The 13,039-nt window shown below is 47.6% G+C and overlaps 1 protein-coding gene across 6 annotated transcripts in view; it reads right to left on the minus strand.

Moving 5' to 3' along the window:
* The window catches only part of LOC131200568 (very long-chain specific acyl-CoA dehydrogenase, mitochondrial-like), a 29,664-nt gene extending 18,360 nt beyond the window's left edge, over positions 1 to 11,304 (minus strand). For 5 of the 6 annotated variants that reach the window (XR_009155655.1, XM_058187530.1, XM_058187529.1 and 2 more), the window contains exons 1-5: positions 9,725 to 11,304; positions 9,262 to 9,594; positions 7,773 to 7,836; positions 7,028 to 7,216; positions 6,796 to 6,930 (exon numbers count right to left, since the gene is read on the minus strand). Coding sequence is in view for 5 of the 6 variants with exons in the window: in XM_058187530.1 (XP_058043513.1) it covers positions 6,796 to 6,930; positions 7,028 to 7,216; positions 7,773 to 7,836; positions 9,262 to 9,344 (471 nt within the window). In the remaining variant the exon portion in view is untranslated. Of the gene's footprint in view, positions 1 to 6,795; positions 6,931 to 7,027; positions 7,290 to 7,772; positions 7,837 to 9,261; positions 9,595 to 9,724 lie in introns of all 6 variants that reach the window. The other variant, XM_058187531.1, reaches the window with a different exon arrangement.
* Positions 11,305 to 13,039: the final 1,735 nt, after the last annotated feature.

The raw sequence follows: 13,039 nt of genomic DNA on the forward strand, positions 1-13,039 counted from the left end.
GTTACTGTATCTCAACCAATATACTCAGCTACTGGTTTAAAAGAAATAATTGGTCAGTATGGTAAAGTATCTGGATTTAAGGTGAATCAGCAAAAGACAAAGATGATAACTAAAAATATGAATATACAACAAAAAGAAGAGTTAGAAAGAACTACGGGTTTTGAAATTGTTAAAAAGGTTAAATATTTAGGAATATATATTACAGCTTCAAATGTCAAATTATACAAAAATAATTTTGAGGTATTGTGGCAGAAGGTATGGAAAGAAATGGAGAATTGGAAGAAGTTACAACTATCCTTGCTGGGAACAATAGCAGCTATAAAAATGAATGTTTTGCCCAGGTTTCTATTTTTGTTTCAAATGATACCGGTACTTAAGAACGATATAAAATTACAGGAATGGCAAAAGGGGGTTAATAATTTTGTATGGATGGGCAAAAAACCAAGAATAAAATTAAAAATAATGCAGGACACAAGGGAAAGGGGGGGGTCTTAAAATGCCTAATTTAAAATCGTATTATGAAGCAGTTGTCTTATCATTAATTACTGATTGGATTAATTTAACTGAGGAAAGAGTTTTGAATATAGAAGGTTATGGTTTGTTATATGGGTGGCATGCCTATTTATTATATGATAAGAAAGTTGATAAAATATTTAAAAATAATATAATTAGAAATGCATTATTGAGGGTCTGGAGGAAATATCAATATACATTAGATGGAAAGATTCCAATATGGGCAATCCCGAGACTCATGATAGAAAATATAAATATATATCAAAAGATGGAGGTAGTTACCTATAAAGAACTCCTTTGTATGGAAAAGGGGGAATTACAATTAAAATCCAGAGAAAAGATGGGGGAAGAAGGGAGAAATTATACATGGTTTCAATATGGACAATTACAAGCTAGATGGAAATTAGATCAAAAAAATAGGTATTAAGCAAACTGAGGATAATTTGTTAAAACAAATGAGAGATCAAGGTCAACAGCATATTAAGAGGTTGTATAATGTATTAGTAGAAATAGACTCAGAGACTGAATTGGTTAAGGATTGTATGATTAAGTGGGCACAAAATTTTCAGCAACCAATAATGTTGGAAACTTGGGAAAGAATTTGGGTGAGGAATGTTAAATTTACACAAGTGCAAAATATGAGAGAAAATTTTTATAAGATGTTTTATCGATGACATTTAGACCCCAAAAAGTTGTCATGTATGTATCCTAATGTACAGGCTAAATGTTGGAGATGTGACTGTGAAGATGCCACTTATTACCATATATGGTGGACTTGTAAAAAAGTTAAAGCATTTTGGATTAAAGTATGGTGGATCATGCAGAACATTCTGAAAAAGAAGATTAAGTTTACCCCACAGTTCTTTCTACTAGGAATAATTATGGATTGTACAGCTATAGAGACTAAATTGATTTTGAACTTAATAACAGCTGCAAGACTTTTGATTGCTCAATATTGGAAGAAAGAAGAATTACCTACAATTGAAGAATAGACACTCAAAGTATCAAATCTGGCAGAAATGGCAAAAATTTCTGTTTATTTGAAAGACTATACACAAGAAAAATATATTCTAGAATGGAAAATGTGGATTGATTATATTCAAAATAAGTATCAGATAAAAAAATATCGAATAGCATATGAGTAAATTTAGGAAATATTTTGTATTAGATATATTTTTGAAGGAGAGGGGAATTGAGAGTGTAATTGTGTGTGGAGTGACTAGAGATTATAATTTAAGATTTATTTTGGATTATGATTGTTAGTTTTGATACCCTGCATTTTGTTCTGGGAAGTCGGGGGGGTGGAGGGTAAGGGGAGGGGAACTGGGGGGGGGTTGAGGGTAGAGGATGGAGTGATGGTTAATGTACAGGGGTTATTGAAGATGTATAAATATAATTAACATAGGGTCGGGTCTGCCCAGCTACCACTTTAAATGGTAGGGAGGGAGAAAAGAGGAGAGTAGGAGGTAGGAAACAGGAGAAGGGGGGTAGAAGAGGGAGAAGAGGAAGGAAGAGGGGTAGAAGAGGGAGAAGGAAGGTATAGGGTGGAGGGAGGAGAGGATGTAGATAAGAGAAGGGGAGGAAGGTCTGGAAAGTAGAAGAAGGTAGAAGAGGGAAGAGAGTTAAAAGGAGGGGGTGGTGACTGGGCAAGCCCGACTAATTGTATAAGACTGTACATTGGATGAGTTGTTGGATATAAACGTAAAAATAAAACTTTTTTATAAAAAAAACATCATCAAAAAAGCACAACAAAGATATCAACAGGATAAAATTAAAAAAGCTTTTTTAGAATAATATGCTAAAGATATAATCTTGAACATGGATATTGATAAATATTTGAAAGAGTACAAGGCTAACAGTTTAACTTTAGAACAAAGGGAAGAACTGAATCGGCCTATAACTTCTGAAGAAATTATTTTGACAATAAAACAATTAAAAATGGGGAAAAAAACCTGGTACGGATGGACTTACAGCAATTTATTATAAAAATTTACAGAATGAGATAGTAGGTCCACTTAAGGAATTATTTAATCAGATACAATTAGGAGGGGGAATACCCCCATCATGGAGAACTACTTTCATTTCATTGATACCAAAAGAAGAACAGGATTGCTCTAAACCTGGAAATTATAGGCCGATTTCACTTTTGAATAATGATTATAAGATTTTTGCTAAAATAATAGCGAATAGATTAATGTTAGTTCTGCAACAAAGAATTCATACTGATCAATCTGGATTTATAAAGGGGAGGCAGATGAGGCATAATGTTAGACAGATTGTAAATTTATTGGAATATTTAGAAAAGAACAATCAGATTTCTGCAGCATTTATTTTTTTGGATGCAGAGAAAGCCTTTGATTGCCTGCATTGGGAATTTTTATTTAAATTAATAGATAAAATGCAATTTTGAGATTGTTTTATGAGAATAATTAGAACGATTTATGGAGAGCAAACAGCCCAGATAAGAGTTAATGGTAGTTTGACAGAAGTTTTTAAGATTGCGAAAGGCACAAGACAGGGGTTCCCCCTATCACCATTATTGTTTATTTTAACTCTGGAGCCATTACTGGATAAAATAAGAGAGGTAAAGGAGATAGAGGGAATTAAAATTAGACAACATGAGTATAAAGTGAGAGCATTTGCTGATGATTTGGTAATTATTTTGTCAAATCCTATAAATTCAAGTGTATGTTTGTTGGAAATAATTGATCAATATGGAAAAATTTCAGGGTTTAAAGTAAATCAGAATAAAACAAAAGTGATAACAAAAAATATGACTAGACAACAGAAAGAAAAATGAGAGAAAACAACAGGATTTGAAATTGTAAAAAAGGTCAAATACTTAGGGGTTTATATTACTTCTTCAAATGTGAAATTGTATAAGAATAACTCTGAGGTATTATGGCAAAATGTTTAGAAGGAAATGCTCGGTTGGAAAAAATTACAATTATCATTATTGGGGAGAATAGCAGCCATTAAAATGAATGTTTTACCTAGATTTTTATTTTTGTTTCAGATGATACCAATAATTAAGAAAGATAAAAATTTGGAAGAATGGCAGATTGGAATTAATAAATTTATATGGGAAGGTAAAAAAGCGAGAGTTAAAATGAAAATAATTCAAGACATACGGGAAAGGGGAGGTTTAAAAATGCCCAATTTTAAATTATATTATGAAGCAGCTGTTCTTTTGGTAATAAGTGATTGGTGTAACTTAACGGAGGAAAGGATTTTGAATATAGAAGGTTATGATTTACTATATGGATGGCATGCCTATTTATTATATGATAAAAAACTGTATAGAGCCTTTAAGAATCATGTGTTAAGAATTGCTCTTCTGCGTGTCTGGAAGAAATACTATTACAAGTTGAATTATAAAATTCCTATTTGGACAAACCCCGGGCATGCAATAGAGAATATAAATATAGAACAGAGACAGGAAATGATTACTTATAAAGAACTTTTATATTTTGAGAGAGGTAATTTACAATTAAAATCCTTGCAACAATTAAAAGAAGAAGGGAGAAACTATACTTGGTTTCAATATGGGCAATTATGAGCTAGGAGCCAGAAAATTGGTATCATGCAGAATGAAGAAAACTTGGTAAAACAAATTATAAATCAAACTCAGGCACATATAAAGAGATTGCATAATGTGCTGATAGAAAAAAGTTCAGAAGGAAATGCTTATTTGCCGAATTGATTTTTCAGAAGGAAAAAAGAGAGCTGGGTAGGAAGGTGCAGGGAGGAGGGAGGGATGAGGGAGGGAGAGAGAGAGGTTCAGATTCTTCAGGTATCAGTTTTAGTTTAGTCTCAAAAGATTTCAGGGCATGGAAATGGAAAAACTCCGGCCGCACTTCTGCTCCTTCCCCAGCATTGCGGGGGTCAGGTGGGGGTGCCGCACCACCTACGGCTGGGCCCCTCACCCGACCTCCACCATCCTGCCACTGCACCGCCGGCTGAGCCAAAGGAGAAACTCGGGCTGCCCTTCTGCTCCTTTCTTGGTAGAAGTGGCTGCTGAGCGCAGGGTATCTGTGTGTGTCCTTGGGACGTGGAGAAGCCAGATGGATTTGGATTGCAGGATGGGAGGGGTGCTGAAAAGTTAACCCTCGACTCTTTGCAGAACCCCCCTACCCACCCACCAGTGCATGGATGGGGTTGCTGAAAGTAGAGTTGCCTGTAAATTAACGGGCATTCATGTCTGAAGGTTACTCAGGAGAGATTGGGACCGGGGTGCTTATTTGCCGAATAGTTTTTTCAGAAGGAAAAAAGAGAGGTGGGGGGGGAAGAGAGAGAGAGAGAGAGAGTAGGACTGGGCCATTTGCCCCAGCAATGGTTGGTGCGACCCTTTCCTCCTGGGCCAGCTTGCCTCCCTGCCAGCAGCTTCTCCTTCTCCTGGCTGCTCCAGGAGCAGCCCCTGCCTCGTAGCCGGCGTGAATGGCCTGCTGCTGCAGCTTTTCACCGCCCTCTCTGCCCCACCAACTGTTCCTGTTCCTGGGAAACAGCAGCACAAGAACCACTGTTGCCGGAGGCGAGGTGGTGGCAGCAGCAGGAGCCGCAGGCCAGGGCTTCCCTCCCTCCCCTTGGAGTCCTGGGACTACACCAGAAGCCTGCTCTAGGGAAGCCCCGGCCCACCCATCCTTGGTGCTGCCCCCTCACACCCAATCAATATGCTCCTTTTGGAAATTTGCTTTTCTTCCAAGACTTGGATCCAGAGGACTGCCAACTGGCTCTGAGCACATGCAGAGTGGAAGAGTCCGCTACTTGTCAGGGCTGAATGTGGAAAAAGTCATCCCAAAGCAAGGGCTGAGTGACAGGAAGGAGCTGCTGCCGGCTCCGGACCTGCAGGTCCAGAGGCTCAGCCCAAGCTTTACAAGCCGCTGTGGTAACTGCGCAGCCTCACCAGTTCATTAGAAAACCCACCGCGTACAGGCACAGCAAGAATCGGTTGGGCCAAACAACCCTGCCTCGTAATAATGACATTCCAGGCCCAAAACTGGGGGGGGAGGGAAGCGCATATGCTAGGGCGTGCATGCGCAATGCAGGGTGCATGCACAGGGCGGGGGGTCATGTTCACATGTGCATGGGGGGGGTTTGCATTGCATTATAGGTGCTGGCACGCACGCGCGGTATCACGCACACACACTTTCAGCACGCAACAAGAAAAAGGTTCGCCATTACTGTGACTATAGAGGGGTCGTTTACAGTATTTGGTACACTGGAAAGCTATGTCTGAAGTACATTGACTGAAGCTATGTGGGTGAAAAATTGGGATGTGAATGCTGATACTCTAGTAAAGCAATTTCATGATAAATTCCCTGAGAAACCAAAAGGTCCTCCTGGAGGGGGGAGAGGGGGTTAAGAGGTTATGTACAAGGTGTTAACCCCATCTTTTGTGTTTTGTTTTGTGTTTTATTTTCCAGGGTGTGTTTTCTTCTGCAGGGGGGATGCCTGTCAGCTTTGGAAGCCATACTAGGCCGGAAGCTAGTGGGAAAGTGTGTGGGAAAGTAGGAGGGGGAGATTTAGTAGAGGGGTTGTCTTTAGACATAATAAGATTCTTCCTGTCGGTCAAGGTCAGGCTGATCCTGCATCTGGAGAAGGAGTGGTCGGAGTGCTATCTTGAGATGGGATGGTTGGCGATTGGAGCATGTGATCGATTGCAGAGTCAGGGGATGGTTTTGGGGTTTTTGATTGACTGAGGTAAAACCCGGACCTCTTAGATTTGGATTTTCCCAGATGTGCCAGTTTACCTATCCTAGTAAATAGAACTTTGGAAGATGCTTGCTTCGGAGTTTTTACTTGGAGTGGGTTTTTTTTTCTTGAACGCTGACATCTTGCTTAACAGTGGTTGGGCTGAATTGTGGTCATACGTTTAGGACCACCTGTACGGTTTATAAACAGAGAGCCAAGCCCACTCCCTCCTAGTGCCAGTTCCCTAGTTGGGTCATGAAATGTCTGCCAAGAAACAGCCGAGCTAAGAGAGCAGCCAGGACACCACCACCCCAGGACTGCCCTGAGCTGCAAAGAACATTTTCTCTTAGTCTCTCTGTCCCCTCTTGCCCCCCCAGCTGCCATAAGGAGGGGGGCCCCTCACCAGCCTTTCCGCCCTCAGCTCCTGGCACAGGAGCCAGGGAGTGACAGGGGAGGAGGGACCTTCCCTCTGCCTTTGCCGCTTCTGCATGGGAGGCGGGTAGATCTCCACAACCCTCTGGCCCCATGTCTGGGGGAGGATGGACAAGGAGGATCCCCTGCTTCCTTCCAGGAGTCTCCCAAGAGCCTCACCTGGGTGTTGGTCAGCCCAATGCCCCCCAGCTCCTCCGGCACCTGCAGCCCAAAGCAGCCCATCGACTTGAGGCCTGCCAAAGTCTCCTCTTCGATGCTGCCCAGCTCTTCATTGGCAGCTGCGTCGTTGACTTCCTGCCGGTGTTCAAACAGAAACAAAGCCAGCACAGCCCTCCTGCCAGGACTTTCTCTCGGGGGTGTTCAGGCGGAGGGAAACCTCCATTGGCCTTACCTCAAAGAATCGGGCGCAGGGATCCACCATGGCTTGCAAGACCTGGGCCTGCTCCGGCGAGAGAGCTGAGGGCAACAGAGAGGCTGCCAGGACAGGAGGTTCACTGCCACCTCGAGCACCCAGGGGCTGGTCAGTGGTCTTGCCTGGCAGCACCCTTTGAACCCCTCCTCTGTGCCCTGACCCACCTACCTGAGGGGAAAGGAAGGAGGTTTTTAGGCTCCAATTGTCCATTGAATAGGTTTTCCACAAATGATGTTGATTCCTAGCAGAAAATACTCCTGTTTAGCCTGGCCTGCAGAAGGCTGACCCAGCGTTCTCTCTCTCACACACACACACACACACACGTGTTGAAGTTCAGGACCCTGAGCTAGTGGGGAGCACAGAGCAAGCCCTCTCCCCCTCTTGGAGATGCCACCCTGGAGCATTTTCCCAAACGGGAGCTGCTGGGTGCTGCCTGAATCCTCCCCTTGTTTGGGCTCATTGGGCAGCAGTTTCCGTACTGGGAAAAAAGCTGACAGGTGCAGACTGGGTCTTCACATGTGACTCTGCCACTACCAGGGCCCTGAAATGCCTCCACAGCCCCACAGCCCCCCGAGTGAGCGAGCTTGAGGCTGGTTCCCCCAATCTCTCTTCAGGTGGGGTCGCTATGCTGCCTCTGGAGCCAGAAAGGTTTCCCCATTCCAGTCTAGATACGCAAAGCCACTTCTAAAGGACATGCAGCCATCTTTTTGATCGTCTTTCTTACCGTCTTGATATTTCTAGAATATTTTACTTTCTGGTCGGTCACCAAATAGGAAGGAGACAGCAGCCTGCGAAAGGAGATGCCATTAATCACTGAAGGTGGGAACGGGCCTCTGCCAACCCCTTGAACTGCCCAGAGTTTAGGATTTCGAGTTTAGGATTTCGGGTTGACACAGTGCCACCTATGGAGACCAGGGAGCCCACCTTCACTGGAGCAGCACCTGGAGTGTGGTTCCCCCAGACAGCCGAACTGCCCCTGCTCTTCTGTGATCTCTAAGGGCCCCGAAGAGGGGCTCTGGGGCTCTTTACTCTGCCTTTGCCCAGGAGGCCAATCACCCCTTTCTTCCTCCATTGCTCCACAGGGGCATCTTTGTGAAGATTCATTTTGGCTCCCATCTTCGTTGGTTTTATTCACCTGAAACCCCCAATAAGCCAGGCACAGATGTTATGTGAACCCGGGTTCTGGGTGTAGCCCGGGTTCACATAACAGTGTAGCCTTGGAACAAATTTCAGGGCAGAAATTAACGAGCCATGGCTGCTTCTGTAGGCTGGACTCAGAGATAGTATGCAGCTGGTTCACACTGGTTCACACGAATCGTTGGCAGAAATTTGGTCAAGGACACCGCCTGGCTATGCCCCTGAACCAGTCCCCCAGTCGCTGCATGCCATGTTCCCCACAGCCATGGTCTTCGCGCCTGTGCATCCCATTGCCTTGCAAGTCCAACAGGATGCGCATGTGTGAAGAACATGGTGGTGATGGCAGCAGCTTTTTTTGCGACCTCCAGCACTTATTGGCAGCCTGTGGCCAGCTGCCGCCTTTTTGCCAGCCGCTTTCCAGCAGCAGCAGCTGGCTGGGGGCTGCCGAAAACTCCGGTCAGCTTGCCTTCCAGACTCTGGACCAGCCACCGCAGAAGGTAAGCAGCCGAAACAAAGAGGCAGTGGTGTAGGAGGAAGCAGGGCTAGGGGTGGGACTGCTAAAGGAGGGGAAATGGGGATGACTGGCAAAGGGAGGACAGTGGTAGATAGGTGGAAATTCCAAAATTTTTCCTACCTTTTCCTGTGGGCGTGGCTAGGTGGGGGATGTCATGTGACTGTGGGTGTGAGCACTGGCCAGCCTTGCAATGCGGTCCCTTCCCTGGCAGTGCTCCTGTTCCTTGGCTAGCAGAGCCAAGGGATATCTCTTAAGGGCAGGGGCACATGCTCCCCCTCCCCTCTGGGTCTACTTCTGAACACAAAGGCTGGCCCGCTGAAGCTCTCCAGGCTGCGGGGCTGCCTCCTGGTCACACCGGCAACATGGCTTTTTTGCTGGCTCATATCCCCTTCCTCCCCCTCTGCTGCTGCCCCTGCCAAACAAAGCTCCAGCAGGAGGAGAGCCCTGTCAGTCTATGGGGCAGAGGGTCAGGAGTCCCGAAGCATCTTTCTGACCAACAGGCGTGCCAAATGCACCTGGTGATCAGGTATTGGGCTGCTCCGTGGCAGCTGAGCCATAGTACCTGAGCCCGGACGTGGCGGTTGACTTGCTCCACAGCTGCCTCCACCTGTCCAAGGTCACCTTGCTCTGCATCAGCCGCATCATCCTCTCTGCTCTGCTTGGAGAAGCCCAGGCAGGTCGCTGCCGGAAGGGAGAAAGGGGCCCCAGGCCAGCGGGTCTCTCTGTAGAGGCACCTCCAGCTGCCCCCTTTCCAAGTTATCTTCTGCAGGCCTGAAGGGGGCAGAGGTGACCTGACCCCATGCCCCATGCTCTCCCCCACAGTAGTAGCGGCAGCAGCCTCTGTGAGGCCGCTGGCTGTCAGCCCTTCAAGGCAGCCCAGATCAGGAAGGGGACTCTGCAGGACAACAGAAAGCCACCTTATTGGGAGAGTTTGCCCACAGTTTCCTTCCCTTCTCCTTATGGGGGTGTTTCACCCCAAAACAGCCCCTGGGCCCCTTTGTCACAGCAACATGGCCTGAACTTACTCACGAGGAAGAGCAGCACCCGTTGGCTCCAATGTGCCCTGTGGAGCAGGCTGCCTTCCGCAGTGTGACATCACTGGGCCCTGCGGGATGAAGTTCTGTGATGTCATCCAGAATCGGGCCTGGAACATCCCTGACTGGACAAGGCCTTTTTCGAAGGAAGAAACATGCCTGTCGGCTCACCTGTCCCTGGAAGTCGCTACGGAGGGCTCCAAAGGAGAAAGGAGGGGAGGGGGGGTTGGTTGGGTTCATCAGTCAGAATCGTGACAGCAAGCGCCTCGTGAAAAAATGTACTACTACTATGTTGAGTTTGCCTTCTCTCCACATGGTGGTCTTCTTTGGGAGGGGGGTCCTCTAAGCAAGGACAGCTCTGCCCCCGCCCGGCACAGCTTCCCACCAGCTGTTCTTCCTTCCCACCCAGCTCAGCTTCCCACCAGCTACAGGGAAGACTTGGAAGACCATCAGACCTGGTGTGACGAAATCAGCAGAGCTGTGAGCAAAGGGGAATCCGGTTCTCCTGCCCAAAACCCATCTGCGATCCTGAGTGGTGGGTGTCAGGCCAGACTGTAAGAGCCGCCCTCCCTCCTGTGCGTAAAAAGCAGGGTGCAGAAGGACGGTCTCCTGACTCTTGTGGATCCAGATTGCCCTTTGCCACTTTGTGCCCTGTTAGGCGCCTGCCTCATGGGCAGCCCAGAGAGCTGGGAGAGAGGTTGGTGAGCTGGGGGCCAGCCTGACCCACAACCAGAGGAAAGAGGGTCCCAGACCCCACAGCAGGGTGGGCTCATCCCCTTCCAAGTTATAGGTTTATCCTGCTTGTATATACTTTCTTCTGTTTTCAGCAAGCAGCAGCTTCACTTCAGGAGTTTCAGCCCTCTTGGTCTGGCAGATATGGGCACCCTCCACTTCTCCACTTACGCGATTAGACTGCCAGGAAGAGCCAGCAAGGCCTTATCATACTGGAACCATTGTTGGTGTGTTACAGGAGGAACACAGTTCTCCTTGCATCCCAGTACAACCTCACCTCAGCCACTAAACACTAAACTCCAGCTGGGTCCGATTTCTTTGCAGAGCAACCCCAGGTAAGTGATCTTAAATAAATCATCAGCTTAAACTCCATTTTGTCTCCTGTCCACCCTGATGGGCTGACAGCCAGGCAGCCTGAGTCTCCTTGCTGGGAGCCTTTATCAGTCTCTCTCTCTACCTGCACACCAGCCATCATTCATCGACTGCCTTTTCCTGGCCTCCGCAAATGATCTCAGCCTTTCCAGTGCTTCTCCTGCTATCCCTCCCCCAAACTGGTGTAAAGGCCAGAGCGGAGCAGGCTGATGGGTCCTGGGAACACTGAGAAGGAGCAGACATAAGGGAGAGCCAGGAGGGTTGACCATCACCTTTAAAGCAGAAAGGAACAAAACCAAAGTGAGCTGGACCTACAGACAGATGGATGTACCTACCAGCCATCGATCAGCTGTATGCTGAGGACACTCAGCTGTACTTTTCCACCCCGGGCCACCCCAACGAAGCTGTCGAAGTGCTGTCTCGGTGCTTGGAAGCTGTACGGGTCTGGATGGGGAGGAACAGGCTCAAGCTCAATCCCTCCAAGACGGAGTGGCTGTGGATGCCGGCACCCCGAGTGGCTGTGGATGCCGGCACACCTGCAGCTGACTGTCGGGGGCGAGTTATTGGCCCCAAGGGAAAGGGTGCGCAACTTGGGTGTTCTCCTGGATGCACGGCTGTCGTTTGAAGATCATTTGACGGCCGTCTCCAGGAGAGCCTTTCACCAGGTTCGCCAGTTGCGCCCCTTCCTCGATCGGGATGCCTTATGCACAGTCACTCATGCTCTCGTTACCTCTCGCTTGGATTATTGCAATGCTCTCTACACTGGGCTCCCCTTGAGATGCACTCGGAGGCTTCAGTTGGTCCAGAATGCAGCTGCGCGGGTGATAGAGGGAGTTCCACGTAGCTCCCATGTAACACCTCTCCTGCGCAGACTGCACTGGCTACCTGTTGCCTTTCGGGTGCATTTCAAGGTTTTGGTTACCACCTTCAGAGCGCTCCATGGCTTGGGGCCTGGGTAGTTACGGGACCGCCTGCTGTTACCTCATGCCTCCCACCGACCCGTACGCTCATACAGAGAGGGACTTCTCAGGGTGCCGTCCGCCAAACAATGTCGGCTAGCGGCCCCCAGGGGAAGATCCTTCTCTGTGGGGGCTCCTACTCTCTGGAATGAACTTCCCCCTGGTTTACGCCAAATACCTGACCTTCAGACCTTTCGCCGCAAATTGAAAACACATTTGTTCATTCGCGCGGGGCTGGCTTAAGTTTTTTCTTAAACTGCTTAAATTTTTAAATTCTAAATTCTATTTATGTTTTAAATTGGGGTTTTTAGATTTTAAATATTTTAATTTTTCGGCCAATTGTATAATAAGTTTCTTAATTTAGTTTTTAATTGTACATTGTTTATATTTTATCCTGGCTGTACACCGCCCTGAGTCCTTCGGGAGAAGGGTGGTCTAGAAATCCAATAAATAATAATAATAATAAAATAGAGGAGTGCACTGTAACCTGGGTGCAAAAGTGAAACGGGCTGTGCTGTGCCCTGAGCCCCCAACAAAGTCTTTGTTTAAAGTGGCAGCTGCAGAGACCCCGCCACCTCTGAAATGTTCTCTCAGTGGAGGAACTAGGAATGAAATGCCAGCCAGTTCTGCCCCTACCCCAGGAAGGAGGCCAGCAAGGGTCTCTGGCCAGCTTCTCCCTCCCAGCTGCGGAAAGGAGGCAGTGGCAGGAGCTGTGGGGAAGACTAGGCCCAAAACCTCCAAGGACACTGCAGAGTCCAGCCTTTGCTCTTTCCAGACCCCTCTGGAGATGGCATCAGGGGGCCAGCCCTGCATCCTCTCAGCCAGCGTGGCAGGAGGCCGTGCAAGGCTTTTAGGGCCCGAGCAGGCCCGGGAGGGACTCTCTCCCTCCCCAGGGAAGATGGGGGTGGGAGCACTGCTGCCACTGCCCTAGGTAAGCAGACTTTGGCCTTGGGGGTTTATGGCCCTTCCTTAGCAGGGAGCTGGCCGGAGTCTCCTAGCAACAGCACAGCCTGGTCACCCTGGGGTGGTGCAGATCCTAGGGTAGCCGCTATGGAGGAGAGGGACGTCCTCTGCCACCTGAGCTGGCGAGGGGAGGCCCAGTCTGTGCATGATGCAGAGGAGGCTGAGGAAGGTTGTGAGGAGAGTTATGCTTTCCTCAGGACGATGCCAAACAGGGAGCAAGACTGAGCCATGAGGCGGTATTCACACAGCAGGCTTCACCCTACTGAAATAACCCTCTTCA

Source organism: Ahaetulla prasina, chromosome 6 (genome assembly GCF_028640845.1).
Source record: "Ahaetulla prasina isolate Xishuangbanna chromosome 6, ASM2864084v1, whole genome shotgun sequence".
Lineage (NCBI taxonomy): Eukaryota > Metazoa > Chordata > Lepidosauria > Squamata > Colubridae > Ahaetulla > Ahaetulla prasina.